Source organism: Aspergillus saccharolyticus (assembly GCF_003184585.1).
Source record: "Aspergillus saccharolyticus JOP 1030-1 unplaced genomic scaffold BP01scaffold_6, whole genome shotgun sequence".
NCBI classification, from domain to species: Eukaryota; Fungi; Ascomycota; class Eurotiomycetes; order Eurotiales; family Aspergillaceae; genus Aspergillus; species Aspergillus saccharolyticus.
Window position 1 is genome coordinate 1,050,981 of NW_020290616.1, and position 15,860 is coordinate 1,066,840.

At 51.4% G+C, this 15,860-nt stretch overlaps 7 protein-coding genes across 7 annotated transcripts; 3 read left to right on the forward strand and 4 right to left on the reverse strand.

The window, feature by feature from the left end:
• Positions 1-432: 432 nt before the first annotated feature.
• Positions 433-844, reverse strand: BP01DRAFT_363726 (uncharacterized protein; the record flags this gene model as incomplete). Its single annotated transcript, XM_025576291.1, has 2 exons — positions 433-713; positions 823-844. 2 exons carry the CDS (start codon positions 842-844, stop codon positions 433-435), a joined length of 303 nt encoding a protein of 100 aa, XP_025433932.1.
• Positions 845-1,730: 886 nt separating this feature from the next.
• Positions 1,731-3,072, reverse strand: BP01DRAFT_354483 (DUF689-domain-containing protein). The gene is made up of 2 exons (XM_025574435.1): positions 2,292-3,072; positions 1,731-2,217 (listed from the first exon to the last, which is right to left on the reverse strand). Exons 1-2 carry the CDS (start codon positions 2,968-2,970, stop codon positions 1,910-1,912), a joined length of 987 nt encoding a protein of 328 aa, XP_025433933.1. The 5' UTR covers positions 2,971-3,072; the 3' UTR covers positions 1,731-1,909.
• Positions 3,073-4,165: 1,093 nt separating this feature from the next.
• ams1 (alpha-mannosidase) lies at positions 4,166-7,855 on the forward strand. Its single transcript, XM_025572530.1, has 4 exons — positions 4,166-4,458; positions 4,514-5,022; positions 5,096-7,085; positions 7,143-7,855. Exons 1-4 carry the CDS (start codon positions 4,313-4,315, stop codon positions 7,762-7,764), a joined length of 3,267 nt encoding a protein of 1,088 aa, XP_025433934.1. The 5' UTR covers positions 4,166-4,312; the 3' UTR covers positions 7,765-7,855.
• A 7-nt stretch (positions 7,856-7,862) lies between these two features.
• Positions 7,863-9,726, reverse strand: BP01DRAFT_354485 (chromatin modification-related protein EAF6/MEAF6). The gene is made up of 3 exons (XM_025574436.1): positions 8,982-9,726; positions 8,582-8,872; positions 7,863-8,438 (listed from the first exon to the last, which is right to left on the reverse strand). Exons 1-3 carry the CDS (start codon positions 9,465-9,467, stop codon positions 8,145-8,147), a joined length of 1,071 nt encoding a protein of 356 aa, XP_025433935.1. The 5' UTR covers positions 9,468-9,726; the 3' UTR covers positions 7,863-8,144.
• Positions 9,727-10,058: 332 nt separating this feature from the next.
• Positions 10,059-10,959, forward strand: BP01DRAFT_290982 (low-affinity Cu transporter; the record flags this gene model as incomplete). Its single annotated transcript, XM_025571628.1, has 4 exons — positions 10,059-10,133; positions 10,272-10,470; positions 10,609-10,789; positions 10,842-10,959. The coding sequence occupies 4 exons, from the start codon at positions 10,059-10,061 to the stop codon at positions 10,957-10,959; spliced, it is 573 nt and encodes a 190-aa protein (XP_025433936.1).
• A 164-nt stretch (positions 10,960-11,123) lies between these two features.
• BP01DRAFT_291162 (putative F-box and JmjC domain protein) lies at positions 11,124-12,717 on the reverse strand (the record flags this gene model as incomplete). The annotated part of the gene is made up of 2 exons (XM_025571636.1): positions 11,124-12,315; positions 12,380-12,717. The coding sequence occupies 2 exons, from the start codon at positions 12,715-12,717 to the stop codon at positions 11,124-11,126; spliced, it is 1,530 nt and encodes a 509-aa protein (XP_025433937.1).
• A 782-nt stretch (positions 12,718-13,499) lies between these two features.
• On the forward strand, positions 13,500-15,209 carry tif1 (putative eukaryotic translation initiation factor 4). Its single transcript, XM_025571032.1, has 6 exons — positions 13,500-13,564; positions 13,766-13,840; positions 13,907-13,979; positions 14,031-14,389; positions 14,444-15,086; positions 15,143-15,209. The coding sequence occupies exons 2-6, from the start codon at positions 13,787-13,789 to the stop codon at positions 15,151-15,153; spliced, it is 1,140 nt and encodes a 379-aa protein (XP_025433938.1). The 5' UTR covers positions 13,500-13,564; positions 13,766-13,786; the 3' UTR covers positions 15,154-15,209.
• The last annotated feature ends 651 nt before the right edge of the window (positions 15,210-15,860 follow it).

Genomic DNA, 15,860 nt, shown 5'->3' on the forward strand with positions numbered 1-15,860 from the left:
CTGGGCTGCCTGCTGCTGCTGTCGCCCCTTGCGGATCTCAACCGATCGCCGAATTACCGACCCCAGGAATGCGTAATCCCCGTTGGCAGTGCATTAGTCGCCTACTCTGGCAGTCCGTCTGGTACAGTACAGCACATTTACTGTAGGCAACGACACATTAATGCTTAATTACGCCGCCTGCCCATTCTTTGTGGCGGTGATCGTTGGAGATGCGCCCCTCCCTCGCCCTTTGTACCACCCTCGGGAGATTAACCTCTGCCAAGTCGCGCCTCATACTCCATGGCAGGATATCTGCATGGCATGGATGGGAAATGAGGAGGCGGTGGGGTGGCGCATTTGTCGGGGTTAACTGACGAAATGTCCTTCAACAGTTAGATTATCAGGAGCGACGGTATGTATCAGACTGAGGGGAGGGGGTTGTGGGCGTGTTGTTCAATGTTCTTGTGGTGTGGCAAGGGGGGGGGGAGCCGGGTGGTGGGATTTTGTGGAGATGCGGGGGAGTGGATAGTAGGTATCCAGGCCGGGGTTCTGATTAAGGGTTGACTGTTGTTGTTGTTGTTGTTGTTGTTGTTGTTGTTGTTGTTGTTGTTGTTGTTGTTGTTGTTGTTGTTGTTGTTGTTGTTGTCTAAATGACTGGATTTGGCTTTCCTTTCTTTTGTTTGAGTTATTCAGAGGGGACGGTTCAATTGCTTCATTGTTTATGGAGACTGCGTCTTTTGGGGTGGTGGGTTGGTTGGTATTATCTTACTTGCTTCCTCGCTTTTCGGTCGTCGTTATCGATGGTATGGATGTGAATTCGTTGTTCGATCCTATTGTACTTACCCGGGTGAGAGCTGCTGGGCATGAATGGGGATGATTGACGTTGAATCGAATCGAGATGCTCTGTCTAACGGAAGTGGACCTACCGTACCTTACTGTTACTACCTACTGTGCCACGCTTACGAACCCCAATTCCGTGTGGCATCCTACTTCCAGGAACCATCCCTGATTGGAAAAGAGGATCTAGAAGAGAACTTAGCGAGTACTGATGGACTTCAATCGGCATTGACAGCCAGCACATCTATCCGATCCATACTACCACACAAGATGAGAAGGACGGGACAACCAAATCCGATTCACACGGGGGGGGAAAGGAATTTCTTTGTTTCTCTATTGCCATACTCATAGTGGCTGACGCCCTCCACTCTTTGTTCTTAACACATTCACGTCTTGTGACTTGAAGGTGGTACCGACGAGCTCCATACCTGAAAAGGGGCTACTATGAGCGGCGGACTCGTGCGGTCTTAGGGTGTGCGAGATGGGGAAACAGTTGAAGTCAACGTGTCTCTCGTTGAGGGCTGGTCCAATGCCATGCTTGCGGAGATGTTCGGGAACCGATGATCTCTGTCGCTGCGGATTTCAGGAAATCACTAAGATCAAGACCATGGTCACTGGAGGGCAATGTGTGGTGCAGTCCAGTGGAGAGAACCAGTCGGATGGCCTTGGTGCTTGTGCGAAGTGGAGGGTTAGGTACGATATCTGCATCATGCTGATTATGGGTTCTATATGTGTAGTCTTGTTGGGAAGCTGGTAAGGTGGAGATTGTGGTGATTGGAGGCAAGACAACTTCAATGTTACCAATTATTGATCATCGCCATGTTACAGATGTTTACACCTTGAGCAGGTGTATAGCCAGTCATGCACCCATAACTCTTTGAAGGCATATCGACTAACCACATCACCCAAGAGAATGCCAGAAGTCCTAAAAATGAACGATTGAAATTCTCGATATAATTTCGTCCAAAGTCGTCAAAAAGACTCTATCTATTTTGTACCCTCCCGACAAAGAAACTAAACTCCCCAAACCCGTTGCCCTGGTCCCCCAACTCCGCTAAGAAGAGCATAACAATAGTGGGAATAAAAAGCATCGCTACAATTGCACAACATTGTTCATGATCTGGACCTCCTGGCCCGGCTTGAAGGCTGGAAGACCAATGAAGGGACATCCGTCACACCGGAAGGCATCGCCCAGTGCGCAGTTCCCGCAGGAGCCCGGCTTGCCCTGGACGGTGAAGTCCAACTCGTTGAGGTCGTCGGTTTGGAGCTTCATCACGTTCAGCGCTTTGTCGGCCTTCTCCCGCTGCGCTTGCTCCTCCGCCTCGAGTCGCGCGGCAAGACCGCATGTGCAGTCCTTGCACGCGCGTCTTCTCCGGCCTTTTTTGGGTTGGCATTCGGGGGCTGTGTAGGAGGGTGACCTGTTAGCAAGAGGTCTATGCCTAACCAACGGTGGTGTCGGGGAGGGGAACACTAACGAGGAATGGGTCTTTTCAAGTCATCTTCCGACAAGAGATCGTCCTCGTCAATCAACTCATCGTCATCACCGTAATCGGCGTCATCATTGATGATGCCCATTGCCGGGGCGGTCGGTGCAGGAGCGACGATCGGAGGAATGGGTTGAACGTTCGTCGCAGCAGCGGTAGGCGTCTTCTTGGCCGCGTCCTTCTTCCCGCTCCGCCGGAGAGGGATGGCAAACACTTTGCCTTGGTCGGCCTTCTCGAATCCGCCGTCCGTCTTAACCAACCCCGCCAAAACCGCCTCCCGCTCCTCAGCCTCTCCGAAATTGTTGTCTTGAGTCTGAAACTTGGCCCCAGCCTTCATGGACGGAACCAAAGCGCTATAAACATTCCGGTTGAGAAGCTGGAGAGCCTCCGAGCGGCGCGCGCCATCGGTGTCGGTGAGGACGAGGACGAGATCGTAGGTGTTGGCGGGGAGAGAGGCAAAACCGCCAGCGATGCGGTCGAGCATCTGTAGGTCGGTAGTGGCGCGGTCATAGGTTGTAAAGAGATCGCGCAGCTTCTCTTCGTGGGTGGCGATGGAGGGGGGCGCGAGGAGGAGGATCCGCTGCGAGGAGGGGTTGATGGACTTGACCGAAGGTGGGGGAGCCAGGTCGAAGTCGGGGGTGGTGTCAATGGTCACGAACGAGGGAGCCATTGCGACTGGTCTTCCTGTAGGTCCGTAGCTGAGTGGAGAGGAGTCACTGGCGAAGGAACTGATTTGTGTCTGAATCTCTTTGGAAAGTATGGTGGGTTGTGATGGCTACTTAAACGGAATCGGTCTCTGCGTAATCGGCGATGGATTTCGTTTTTTGGGCTGACTCAAAAACCGTCATCTGACTGTGACGTGATTGGCTGGCGGGGTCAGTGGCAGAGATTGTCGCCGTGGGTTATCGGATTACTCAGCCAGGATGACAAATCGATAGGTCCCCCCGAGGAGATCGAGGTAAATAGTGAAGGTAGTACTAGTAAGATATGCCCTCAATGATAGTGACGAAGGACACTTGCTTAGGATCATTGTTATTATACGGAAAGACATGATACGTTGACGACTGTACTCCGTATCTTGTTCGACTACTTATCATGAAAATTCCAGATAGCGGTGCGTTCTTAGCAGGTTTAGCCTCTGCGGTCCCCTGCCCCGCAATTCTGAGAACTTCTAATCTCTCTACTTATCGTCCTTAACTTTAGGATCGAGGATGTTATTGCCTCATTACTTATGACTGTCATTGCTGAAAAGAATTTACATATTCTCCTCGTACTTCTCTCGTAAGATAGCCATCAATGGTGCCGGGCTTGAACCAAACCAGCAGTTCAATCCATGATCATTGTTCTGTACATGGGCTTCGCCTTCCCCGCTTCTTCCAATGATGTCACTGATAAACAGGTCAATGAATGGTCTGGTATATCGAGGTCACTATTATGGGGAGAAAAATACTTGAATTGACTTCTTCTTTGCATATTCTGACAAGTATACGCTGATCACGGAGGGGTTCTTGAAAAGTCCGATGCTGCTCTGACTGACTCGGGATGCATGCATTCTAGAGGGAGGCGCTCCCCGCATTTCAGACCCGAAAGCGGCCACCAAAACCGAAGCAGTCAAGCTGCGAATTGCCAGGCACGACTAACCTGCTATGCCATCGAGACTCCAACTCGCTGTGTCTGGTGACTTTACTGTAGTTATGTTGTAGGACAATGGGTCAATGATACTGATCCATTGGCTTAGCACGTAATCCGTAGTATACCCCGGATTGCAGGATGATGCAGGCAGGCTCAGCTGACTCCGGGTATGTCATTGCCTGAGGTTCCTGGCCGTTCCTGGCAACTCCTCCTCCTCCGCACCTCTATTCCTCTTCTTAACTAAACAACTTCCCCATCATCAATTCTTCATCTGTCAATTAAATACTCATCTTAGTCACACGTTCGTTCTGATTAACTGGACGGTGTCTTCCCATTGTGCCCGTGTATCCTTTCCCCTCACCCCTTCTAGAACCACGGCCATGGGTGGAGACATGGCCCGACAAGCTCCCAGCGCCCTTCCCCGGACCCCCCAGGGCCCCGTCGGCCAGCGCATCCAATCCATCTACACCGACCGTCTCAAGCAATTCACTGCTGGTGGTCAATATCAGGGACAGAATCTCCTCTCGTGAGTATCACCACTCGTCACAGTAAGTGATTGCTTCGCTAAGACCACGATTTAGCAAGTTCTACGAGGCTGTCAACTCCGACGAAGACCATGTCAAGCTTTCCGTATACTCCGTTCCCGACCTGCAGCGTCCACCCTTCGAAGAAGCCACATCCCATGAGTTCAAGCCCACCCACATTGGGGCCTCCTTTGGTCCAAGCTGGTCTACTCACTGGTTCCATATTCGCTTGATTATTCCCGAAGACCTTCGCGACAAAGAACGTCTGGAGTTCCACTGGGATGCTAATAACGAAGGTTTGATCTGGTCGGAAGATGGCCGGCCCCTCCAAGGTCTTACCGGCGGAGGTGAACGCATCGAATGGATTATTCCCGATGCTTGGCGCGACGGAAAGGAGCACGTCTTTTACATCGAGATGGCCTGTAATGGCATGTTTGGAAACGCACCGGGCGGAGATTCCATTCAGCCTCCCGCTCCCGACAAATATTTCACCTTGAGCAAGGCCCAAATCACAGCAGTCAATCTTGAAGCCCGAGCGTTATTCTACGATTTCTGGATCATTGGAGGTAAGTTGTGAGCCTATAAATATCTGGTCTAGTGTTTTTTTACCTATACGCACTCTGCTTACTTTGTCTTCAGATGCTGCGAGAGAATTTCCCGGAGACTCGTGGGAAAAGCACGAGGCCAATATGGTCTGTAATGCGATAATGGATGCTTTTATTGCGGGCAATGGAAGTCAGGAGTCGATCAAAGAGGGCCGTAAGATTGCCAGAAAGTACATCGGTGATAAAGTCGACTCTTCGCAGGTGTATGAGACCGACACCGATCCGATCGTCTACGCAATCGGGCATTGCCATATTGACACCTGCTGGCTCTGGCCTTGGGCGGAAACGAAACGGAAAGTCGCCCGCTCTTGGTCAAACCAGTGTGACCTGATGGACCGGTATCCGGAGCATCGCTTTGCTTGTTCCCAAGCCCAGCAATTTAAGTGGTTGAAAGAGTACTATCCCTCCGTATTCGACCGCGTGAAACAATGGGTCAAAAGAGGAAATTTCCAACCCATTGGTGGTAGTTGGGTTGAGCACGACACCAACATGCCTAGCGGCGAGTCATTGGTGCGGCAATTCCTCTATGGGCAGCGCTTCTTCGAGAGCCACTTTGGAGAACGTTGTACAACCTTCTGGCTGCCAGACACATTCGGCTATTCTACGCAAATCCCCCAGATCTGCCGTCTCGCTGGAATGAGCCGTTTTTTCACCCAGAAGCTCAGCTGGAACAACATCAACAACTTTCCCCACACCACCTTCCAGTGGGTAGCTCTGGATGGAAGCCAAGTCATGTGCCACATGCCTCCATCAGAGACTTATACGGCAAGCGCACACTTTGGCGATGTCAAACGCAGTGTGACGCAGCATAAGTCACTGGACAAAGACAACACATCACTCTTGGTCTTCGGTAAGGGTGATGGTGGAGGTGGTCCAACCTTCGAGCACTTGGAAAAGCTGCGTCGTTGCCGCGGCATGAGTGACAAAGTGGGCTTGCTTCCTCGTGTCAAGATGGGAGAATCTGTCGATGACTTCTTTGCCCGCCTTGAAAAGAAGGCAGCAGCTGGTACCAAATTCGCAACTTGGTATGGCGAGTTGTACTTTGAGCTCCATCGGGGCACTTACACTACTCAAGCCAATAACAAGCGAAACAACCGCAAGTCCGAATTCTTGCTTCGAGAGATCGAATATCTTGCCACATTGGCATCACTCCATGGAGACAAAGATTACCAGTATCCCAAGAAGGATATCGATGATATGTGGGAGGGTGTCCTTTTGTGTCAGTTTCACGACTGCCTGCCGGGTAGCTCAATCGAGATGTGCTACGATGACTCCAACAAGCTCTATAAGCAGATCTTCGAAACAGGTCAGAAGGCCAGGAAGGAGGCGCTTCGGGCTTTGGGGGTCGGCAAGAACACGGCTAGCAAGGGCTTTGTCGCCCTCAATACGCTGCCTTGGCCACGTTCCGAGGTTGTCAGGATTCCCGCGGAGTTTGTAGCTTCAGGTGGTCCTAAATATGCCTTGGTCAGTGGTGAAACTGGCCTCATTCAATGCCAAGCTCCTGCTCCCAAGGCAGCTCCCGCTGTTACTGTCTCCGAGATAAAGCCCGGCATTTTCCGCCTGCAGAACACAAATCTCAGAGTTGATGTCCACAATGGTGTGATCACGTCTCTGTTCGACCTCAAGGCGGATCGCGAGATCATTCCTAAGGGCGGAAAGGCTGGACAATTGGTTATCTTTGATGATAAGCCTCTTTACTGGCAGGCATGGGATGTGGAGGTATTCCATCTTGACTCCAGGAAGGAGCTACACTCTGGAAAGACAACCATTTCCGAGAAGGATCCCTACCGTGTCAGCGTTATTAGCGAAACAAAGATCAGCGAAAACAGCTGGGTCAAGACCACTATCAGTCTGGCGGCAGCTAATGGAAACCAACCTTCATATGTCGAGTTTGAGAGTGAGGTCGAATGGCGGGAGACGATGAGATTCCTCAAGGTCGAGTTTCCTGTTGACATCACCAACACGGAGGCATCATATGAAACACAATACGGAATCATCCGGCGTCCAACGCATTACAATACCAAGTGAGTCACACCTTATCTACAAATAAGGTCGAAGTATGTCGCTAACCTCTTACTCAGTTGGGATATGGCCAAGTTTGAAGTATGCTGCCACAAGTGGGCCGATTTGTCCGAGTATGGATATGGAGTCTCAATCTTGAACGACTCCAAGTATGGTTTCGCAACTGCTGGCAACCTTATGCGCCTCTCGTTGCTGCGTGCGCCGAAGGCCCCAGATGCCCACGCAGACATGGGCCGGCATCACATCCGCTATGCTATTCTCCCACACGCTGGACCATTGGATGCACGCACGATCCGAGCCGGATACAGCTTCAACCACCCTCTTGTTCTTGAGTCGGCAAGCGGCCAGGGAGTCAGTGACGTATTCAAGTCGGTTGCGCTTTCTGGAAACTCGTCTTTGGTCATCGATGTGGTCAAGCGTGGCGAAGATGATGAAGATGTGTCCCGGGACAACCTGCCTCGGCGTTCCGGCAAGAGCGTCATCCTCCGTATCTATGAGTCGCTTGGAGGCAAGAGCCGTGGCACTATCCACACCAAGCTTCCCATCAGCAAGGCTTGGAAGTGCAATGTTCTGGAGGACGATGAGACTCCTCTTGCACTTGTGCAGCGCACTGAGGGCACCACGGATATTGATATTGAGCTGAGGGCATTTGAGGTGGCGACATACCGTCTGCAATTGTAGTATCTTAGGGTGCCCTTATACCTGTTTATAGGCCACATTGTAGTGTCAATTTGTATCAGACTGCCACACAATGGAAAACATATTGTTATTGATCTATGATCAGCATTGCCAACACCAAGTGATGCTATGTGTAGTACTGTACAAGAGGATATCACGAGAAAATAATCAAAGGAGAAAAAAAGACGCCTCAGTCATCCTTCCACCAGGAGCACAGGATCTTCAGCACTGCCAGGACCAGATGGGAGAAGCATAGTTCGAGACCTTTAGAACGTGTCTCCTACATGCCAAAAGCTCCTAATCCAGACCCATAACATCCCATCCCAGCAGCCTCTCAACCAGAGTACACCATCCGAGACTAAAGGAATCGCCGCGGACGAACGCTAATCCCGTCCATAAGTGATCTTCAACCGTTTCGTCGGCGGTCGATCCGCATCCGTCCCATCCTCATCCTCAACCTTCGTGTTGTTGCTGCTATTCCCACCGGATTTATCCTTGTTCCCACCACCACCGGACTTCTTTTTGTTTTTTGACGAGGTTCCCTTGACGCTGTTCGCCGCCGAGGAGGCAGCATCCCCATTATTTCCGGCTTTGCCCGTCGACGAACCATTGTAGGTAGAATTGGGCGTCGGGGCGTGCGAGGGGGTTGTTTGGGCGGATGAGGGGGCAGGGGAATCCTGTTGTTTCTAAGGGGTCAGCATTTCAGCTCGATCCACGCAACAACAATCCATAGTCCGGACTTATAACAACCACAACCACAACCACAACCACAATCACAACCCGGACATCAGAAAAAAAAAAAAAAGGGAGAGAGACAAACCCGCATATAACTCGCCGAACTCCTCGAAAACACGCGATCCGCTTCTGTTACGGGCGCCTTGCGTCTCGCACCACCACCACCCCCGCCGCCGCCGGCATTACTTCCCCCACCGCCGCCTCCACCTCCACTTCCACCTCCGACGCCGGAAGAGAGCGAGAGTCCTCCCGCGCCGAGGCCGCCGCCGGTCGAGGAGCCCTTGATGTAGTTGTCGAAGCCCTTGATGATGTTTCCGGCGGTGGTTTCTTCGAGGTAGGATTGTTCGAAGCGGTAGATTTGGTCTTCGAGTTGGGCCTGTTTTGGTTTCCAGGGTGTGAGTTATTGGTGGTTAGGTTTGGGGAAGGGGAGTTGTTTGGAATGTGTATGACTAGGAAGGTGGAGGGGGAGGTGGAGGTGGACGAACCATGCTCTTATCCATCAACCGCTTCTTCTGTAGCGTGTCGCGGAGTTCGCGTCGCAGTTTCTCGTAGTATGGAAGGCCGCGGTGAGCCGTTGCTGTTGCTGTTGTCGTTGATGCGGTTGTTGATGCTATTGCATCGGTGGTCGAGGGGACTGCGCCTGCGCCAATTCCGTTTTTGGACGTGGAGGCGGCGGGGTGCGAGCCGGAGGAGGCGCCTGGGGTTCCTGGGGTTGCACCTGGCGCTGAGGCAGTCGCTGTTGCTGTCGTGGGTGCTGGGGTTGCGGATGTTGAGGTGGGATTTGTGGTGGCAGTGGTGTGATTTGTGTTGTTGCTGGCATTGGAATTGGAGTTGGCGTTGGCGTCTGCGTTTAATTGTTGCGTGACGTCTCGGAGGTGGGAGGGCGTGGTTGCTGTTGCTCCTGTTTGGGTTGCTGGCATTGAAGCGGTGCCTCCTGCTGTTACAGGTTGAGCAGGAGCTGGCGTTGCCATGTTGTGGTTTACAATAGAAGTGAGCTGCGACGCGCAATTCGAGGTTGGGGGATTGTGGTTTGGCTGGGAGCGCTCGATGCTGAGTCGGGAGCGTGAGGATGTTGTTTGAATCAGTCGCGCTAAGTGATGAGGTATTTGTGCGCTAATTAGCAACAATGATGCGAGTTCTGGTAGTACTGATCGATAGATAGCATGAGTTTGGTTGGCACACGAATCCAGTTATCTGCGCAAGGATAGATATCAGTCGAAATGAGTGGTTTATTGCGACGGTTGAAGATGGCCGATGGCCAGGATGGCTCGGCAAGACCTTATCAGGGCTGTTTGGTCGGTTTGCATCCGGGGCGGAGAAGCGGATGGGTTGGTTGGTTGGTTTGGTTTGTTTGGTATTGAAGGCAACCTACTCACGCCATCATCCCTCACTTCTTTCCCTCTCTGTTCTACTTCTCTGTTCATGTGCCAACAACGTCTGAGAATTCACTGAGTATATCGATAGCATCGATACCTGCTTGCATACATTGGGTCTCGCGGAATTTACTGGTACAGAACTTGTTCTTTCTTCTCCAAGCAAAAGTGCCCAAGATGGATCACTCAATGCACCATATGGGGATGGATATGGACCACGGCCATGACCACGGTGACATGGATATGGGACAGTGTAGTATGAATGTAGGTCTCAAACTACTTGTCTCTTCATCTCAAGTTTCTATGTTTCTTCCTTCTGGCCAAAGATCCCGGCAGAAGCAATGTACTTATAATTGCTTTTTTACCTGCCCTGCGTCAGGCTGCCCTACTAACGCGCCCTAGATGCTTTTCACCTGGTCTACAAAGAACCTTTGCATCGTCTTTCCACAGTGGCGTGTCACAGGCACTTTATCACTTCTCATCTCTATTTTACTCATCGTGCTGTTGACCGCCGGCTATGAGGGCGTCCGCCAACTTACACGGCGTTTCGAGGTGGCTCATGCGAAGAGGCTCAGCGCATATACAACCGCCGCAGTCGGAGGTAAGTGGTCTTTTTCGTCACTTATCCGATTCTGGCAGTGGAGGGGAGCGGCATCAGGGATATCTTTTCGTCTTCTATGGTCATGGGTTCTGTGCAATCCTTTGCTAAGATGATGCGCCTGACAAACCCTGGTTGAAGGCAGCGAAATCCACGACGATTCTGTGCCGGCCAATGACCCTCCCAGCCTGGCACTACCTGTCCCGAACGCTGGCTCACACCTCGTTGTAGGCAGGGATAGCAGAAGGTCCGTCGAGCAGAGAGGAAAGATTACCATGGCGGCATTATATGCTGTGCAGGTGTTTTATAGCTTTTTCATTATGTGAGTTTCCTGGCTACCCTCTGACCAGAGTGGACCGAGCTGAACTTCACAGGTTGCTCTTCATGACCTATAATGGCTTCGTTATGCTGGCGGTCGCTATCGGCGCCTTTGTGGGCTATCTGGCTTTCGGGGACGATACTTCCGCTAGCAAAACAGTTGCTTGTCATTAGATGGGCGCGCAAGCAAGGTAGCTTGATATCGGTGAAGCAATCTTCGATACATAGCGAGGAGCGGATGTCGCTGGATTGCATGTTTCAGAGGCTGGTCGTTGAGAGAATAGTCAATGCTAGAAGGTTGCACGCATCGACAATTCCTGGATTGCGTAGAGTATAGCTCAAGGGACCTCGATGTCGCTGTCGTCAGCTCCAAATCCAAAGCTAAACCCACCACCCTCGCCAGCCTCGGGTCCTTCTTCGTCTGCTTTCCCATGAACAATTTCATCCCACTTCCGCTTTTTGCCGTCTGTCTTCTTCCTCAACTCCTCTTGCGCTTGCTGCAGCAGTTCGGGATGCTGTTCCTGCATTTTAGCCAGGAATCTTTCGTAAGGATTGTGTACATCTTTCCTGAACCCAGAGACCTGATCCGCCTTGTTGGACAGGAAGTCCAGGGCAGCGCTCAGATGCGCGCGAGGAATGAAGTTCTGGGTAATGGCGATAGACGGCTCGATGTTCACGACCAGATGCCACCATCCTGAGGGCACGTGGAGAATCTCTCCCTCCTTGCAGATACCCTCAATGCAACCCGGTGTGCGACGGGCTTCTGCGTGGAATCCGAACAACCACTCTGCAATGCTCAGCGGAGAGGTCACTTCACTTTGATCTTCTGACACGAAGACCCCCGGCGGCGGTGGGAGCTTGGACGAGGAAGGGAACATGATCCAGTACTTGGAGCCGCGGATGACCGCGTTCCATGCGCTGGTGGCATTGGGGTCTTTGTGAAATGTACTACCGGAGCGTTCGGGTCCGACAATCAACCACTGCCTGTCTGGGCGGTCGGTTCCCAGCACGGAGAAGAAGTCCTCGCCAAAGCAGGCAAGTGGCCAATAGGCGGCTTCGGGTTCCTGATCCCGCGGGCCAACCTTAAGTCCCATCTTCGACACAAAAGCCCGGTCGAAAAGATATAGCGGGCTCTCATCCGAGTTGTTCTTCATGTACTCCATATAGCTGTAGAAAGGCCAGTCGACGGCCTCTGCGCGGAAGACGGTCTCACCATAGTCGTAAAGCAACGAATCCATGGTCCACTTCTTGTACACGGGCCATTCTTTCACAGGTTCGGTAAGGATGAACGGTGTGCCAGTCCAGTTGTCGTTGAATTCTTCAAAAGAGAGATCGGATAACCGCGCAATCTGATTACGGGCGGGGATGCCATTGACGTAGGGATCGAGGCTGATATGGGCGCAGTGGAAGGGCCGGTGCAGGACATCGGAGTAGAGATTGGAACAGTCTAGAATGCACACTTCGCCCGGGGGGATGTTCAGAAAGCTAGAGCGCCATGTTCCTTTCCAGGTGAAATTGGCGGGAGGAGATCTGGGGATGCGTGTCAGAACAGAGCCGGGACAATAACCACGAAGGTGTGGTATCTATAGCTTACGCGATAAACAGAGCCTTCCACAATTCTTCGGCGCGGGTGAAAGCATAGAATGCTTTACAAGTGCGTCCAATGCGCACCAGGCTAGATCCATCGAGGTGTTCCAGTAGCATGAGGATCAGCTCATCTGGCAATATATTGAAAATCCCAATGGCGTCCCGAAGGTTCTCTGTCGCAAGCAGGGCATTGCCGCTAGGCTTGACTCCCAATGGATGGCCGGGAATTGCATCATGATCTATGTCTTCCTCCGATTCGGGGTGAGAGGTCGAAGTCGGATTTATATGCGTTACAGGCTCCTGGTCCAGACTGTGGACTCCGTCAACAGAACTGATATCCAGCATCTTCATGGCTGCGCATCAACATATGCGGGAGATTCACTAAAGCAAAAAGTCTGGAGACTTTCCCGATTAGGCGGAGGGGTCAGTCAAGAGGCGGTATGGGCCTAGTAACTTACAGTAACTTTTAGTATTAACACCCACATTAATCAGGCAAAATTATGCCCAACCATGCACCGTACCTAGGAATACCCGCTCACCAAAGATGTCAGAACAATTATAAGCAGGCTATGTCCACTGGCGTCACAGTGCCAATCCCATATAGTGTTCCAAAGACCTTTAATTCGTCTCCCTTGTCGGTGAGCAAATTGTGGAGGTCAACTAAAACATTGATGGCAAAATTACAGGGGTAAAGAAAAAAACGTGTGATGAGGGCTAGAAGAAGTAGGCGGTCAAGTTCGGCTGCACTAAACCAACGCTAAAAATCAAAAATTTCAAACAGTGTCAGAACAAACAGAAGGCAGAGCAGGGAAAAGAAAGAGAAAAAAAAAGTTCGCTCGTTCCGCCGCCGCTTTCTCTGCCCCATTTTCCCACACCAAGCGTTGGCCTTCTTCCCACTCTTGATCTTTCTTCCTTCTTCTTCCTCAACCCCTTCGACTCTAAGTAGTCTTGTGATATTTTTCCAACTTCAAAAGTTGTGATTCCAGTACGTATTCATCTGACCCCTATTTTTTTGTACCTTTTCCGACTACCCCTCCGTACTCTGTCTTTGCATTCCTCGCTAACAGGTCCTTTTTCAGTTTTACTCTTAAAACCCCACCGTCTTGTTTGATCACAGCACGTCGCTTGTGATCACTTTTCTACCACAACACCGCAATCATGGCTGACAAGGGTTTGGAGGAGATCCCCGAGGGTACGTACTTCTCGACTAATTTCGCATTCGAAAATGCGTTTGTTCGTTATCTATAAGAGAGATGTGTGTTTTGCGAGAATAGTCCTGGTCGTCCGTCAAAGGTTGCGGCTAGAACTCAAGGAAAAAATCTTGCAACCACGGGCACACGGCATACCAATATACTATTTCAGATGAACTGACGATATCTTTCGATGCCAACAGGACAGATCGAGTCCAACTACGATGAGATCACCGACTCCTTCGACTCCATGGACCTCAAGCCCGAGCTTCTTCGCGGTATGTGATACAAATTCTGATCCGCTCTGGTGGGGTCAGTGCGGGCATCAGGCTAACGATAAACAGGTATCTACGCTTACGGTTTCGAGCGTCCCTCTGCTATCCAGCAGCGTGCCATCATCCCCATCATCAAGGGTATGTTCTGAGGAGTCTCTGGCATGTCGCACATCCCGATACTAACCAATCTCAGGTAACGATGTCATCGCTCAGGCCCAGTCCGGTACTGGAAAGACTGCCACTTTCTCCATCTCCGCTCTCCAGAAGATCGACCACAACCTCAAGGCCTGCCAGGCCCTGATTGTCGCTCCCACCCGTGAGTTGGCTCAGCAGATCCAGAAGGTCGTCATCGCCATCGGTGACTTCATGAACATTGAGTGCCACGCCTGTATTGGTGGTACCAACGTCCGTGACGACATCACTGCTCTCCGCAACGGTCCCCAGGTCGTTGTTGGTACCCCCGGTCGTATCCACGATATGATCCAGCGCCACGTCCTCAAGACCGACCAGATGAAGCTGTTCATCCTCGACGAGGCCGATGAGATGCTTTCTGTAAGTTCATTACTTGGCTGTACGGTCGAATGGGAGTGCTAACAGCATAATTAGCGTGGTTTCACCGAGCAGATCTACGACATCTTCCAGCTTCTTCCCCAGTCTACCCAGGTCACCCTGCTCTCTGCTACCATGCCCCAGGATGTCCTCGAGGTCACCACCAAGTTCATGCGTGACCCCGTCCGTATCCTGGTCAAGAAGCAGGAACTTACCCTCGAAGGTATTAAGCAGTTCTACATTGCCGTCGAGAAGGAGGAGTGGAAGCTCGACACTCTCTCCGATCTGTACGAGACTGTCACCATCACCCAGGCCGTCATCTTCTGCAACACCCGCCGCAAGGTCGACTGGCTCACTGACAAGCTCACTGCCCGTGACTTCACCGTCTCCGCCATGCACGGTGACATGGAGCAGGGCCAGCGTGATGTTATCATGAAGGAGTTCCGCTCTGGATCTTCCCGTGTCCTGATCGCCACTGACCTTCTGGCCCGTGGTATCGATGTCCAGCAGGTTTCCCTGGTCATCAACTACGATCTCCCCGCCAACCGTGAGAACTACATTCACCGTATCGGTCGTGGTGGTCGTTTCGGTCGTAAGGGTGTTGCCATCAACTTCGTCACCGCTGATGATGTCCGCATGATGCGCGAGATTGAGCAGTTCTACAGCACCCAGATCGAGGAGATGCCCATGAACGTTGCTGGTAAGTTCGGCTCCGAACAGACATGGTTTATCAATGATGCTAATCCATTCCTGCAGACCTCATCTAAACCCCTTAATTCCCGAATCACCTCATGCCCCTCGATGCGGATTACGAATGCAGTTGCCAATAACGCTCCAAGGGTGAGCTGCGGTGGGAAAGACGTTCTGTCATCGTCATGCTTATCTTGGTAAAGGATAATCCTTCAAAAAGTGGCTTTCTGTGTCTCCAGCATTTTTTCTTAGCAGTGGGCGGCAGGGCCTGCAGAGGCGATACCAGCATGTCCTGCGAGTTCTTGTCGAATACTTACTGTTCATGGTTTCCTTTTTCTTTTTGTTATGGAGATGCGACAATGTTCGTGCGGTTTTATTGCTGTAATTCATGGTTCCTCGATTTCCGGACGCCTTTTCTCACGCTTTTTTCCCTTTTCTTTTTACCTGGCTCGGTCTGATTGGTTAAGGATGCTACGTTCATACTTGATCAGTTGTCGGGCTTTCTAAAATGTGATGATTTCCCCTTCGAGGCTTCTTTCTCTGTTTGCTCAAGAGCTGAGGGCACGGAGATGATATGTATGACGTTATAGCTCCGACTGGGTTGTATACCAGTTTTGCTTCCATAGACGCGAAGGTATTATTATGTTTCAGAGGGTATTATTATGTTTACTAGGTTGTACGGCGGGCTATCATACTTGCTGGTGTTGATGACTGCCTCTAGTATTCAAGTCTAGCTGTCCGCGAATAGAGCTTTGGTATACAATGTTTGGCGCTGATACTTCAT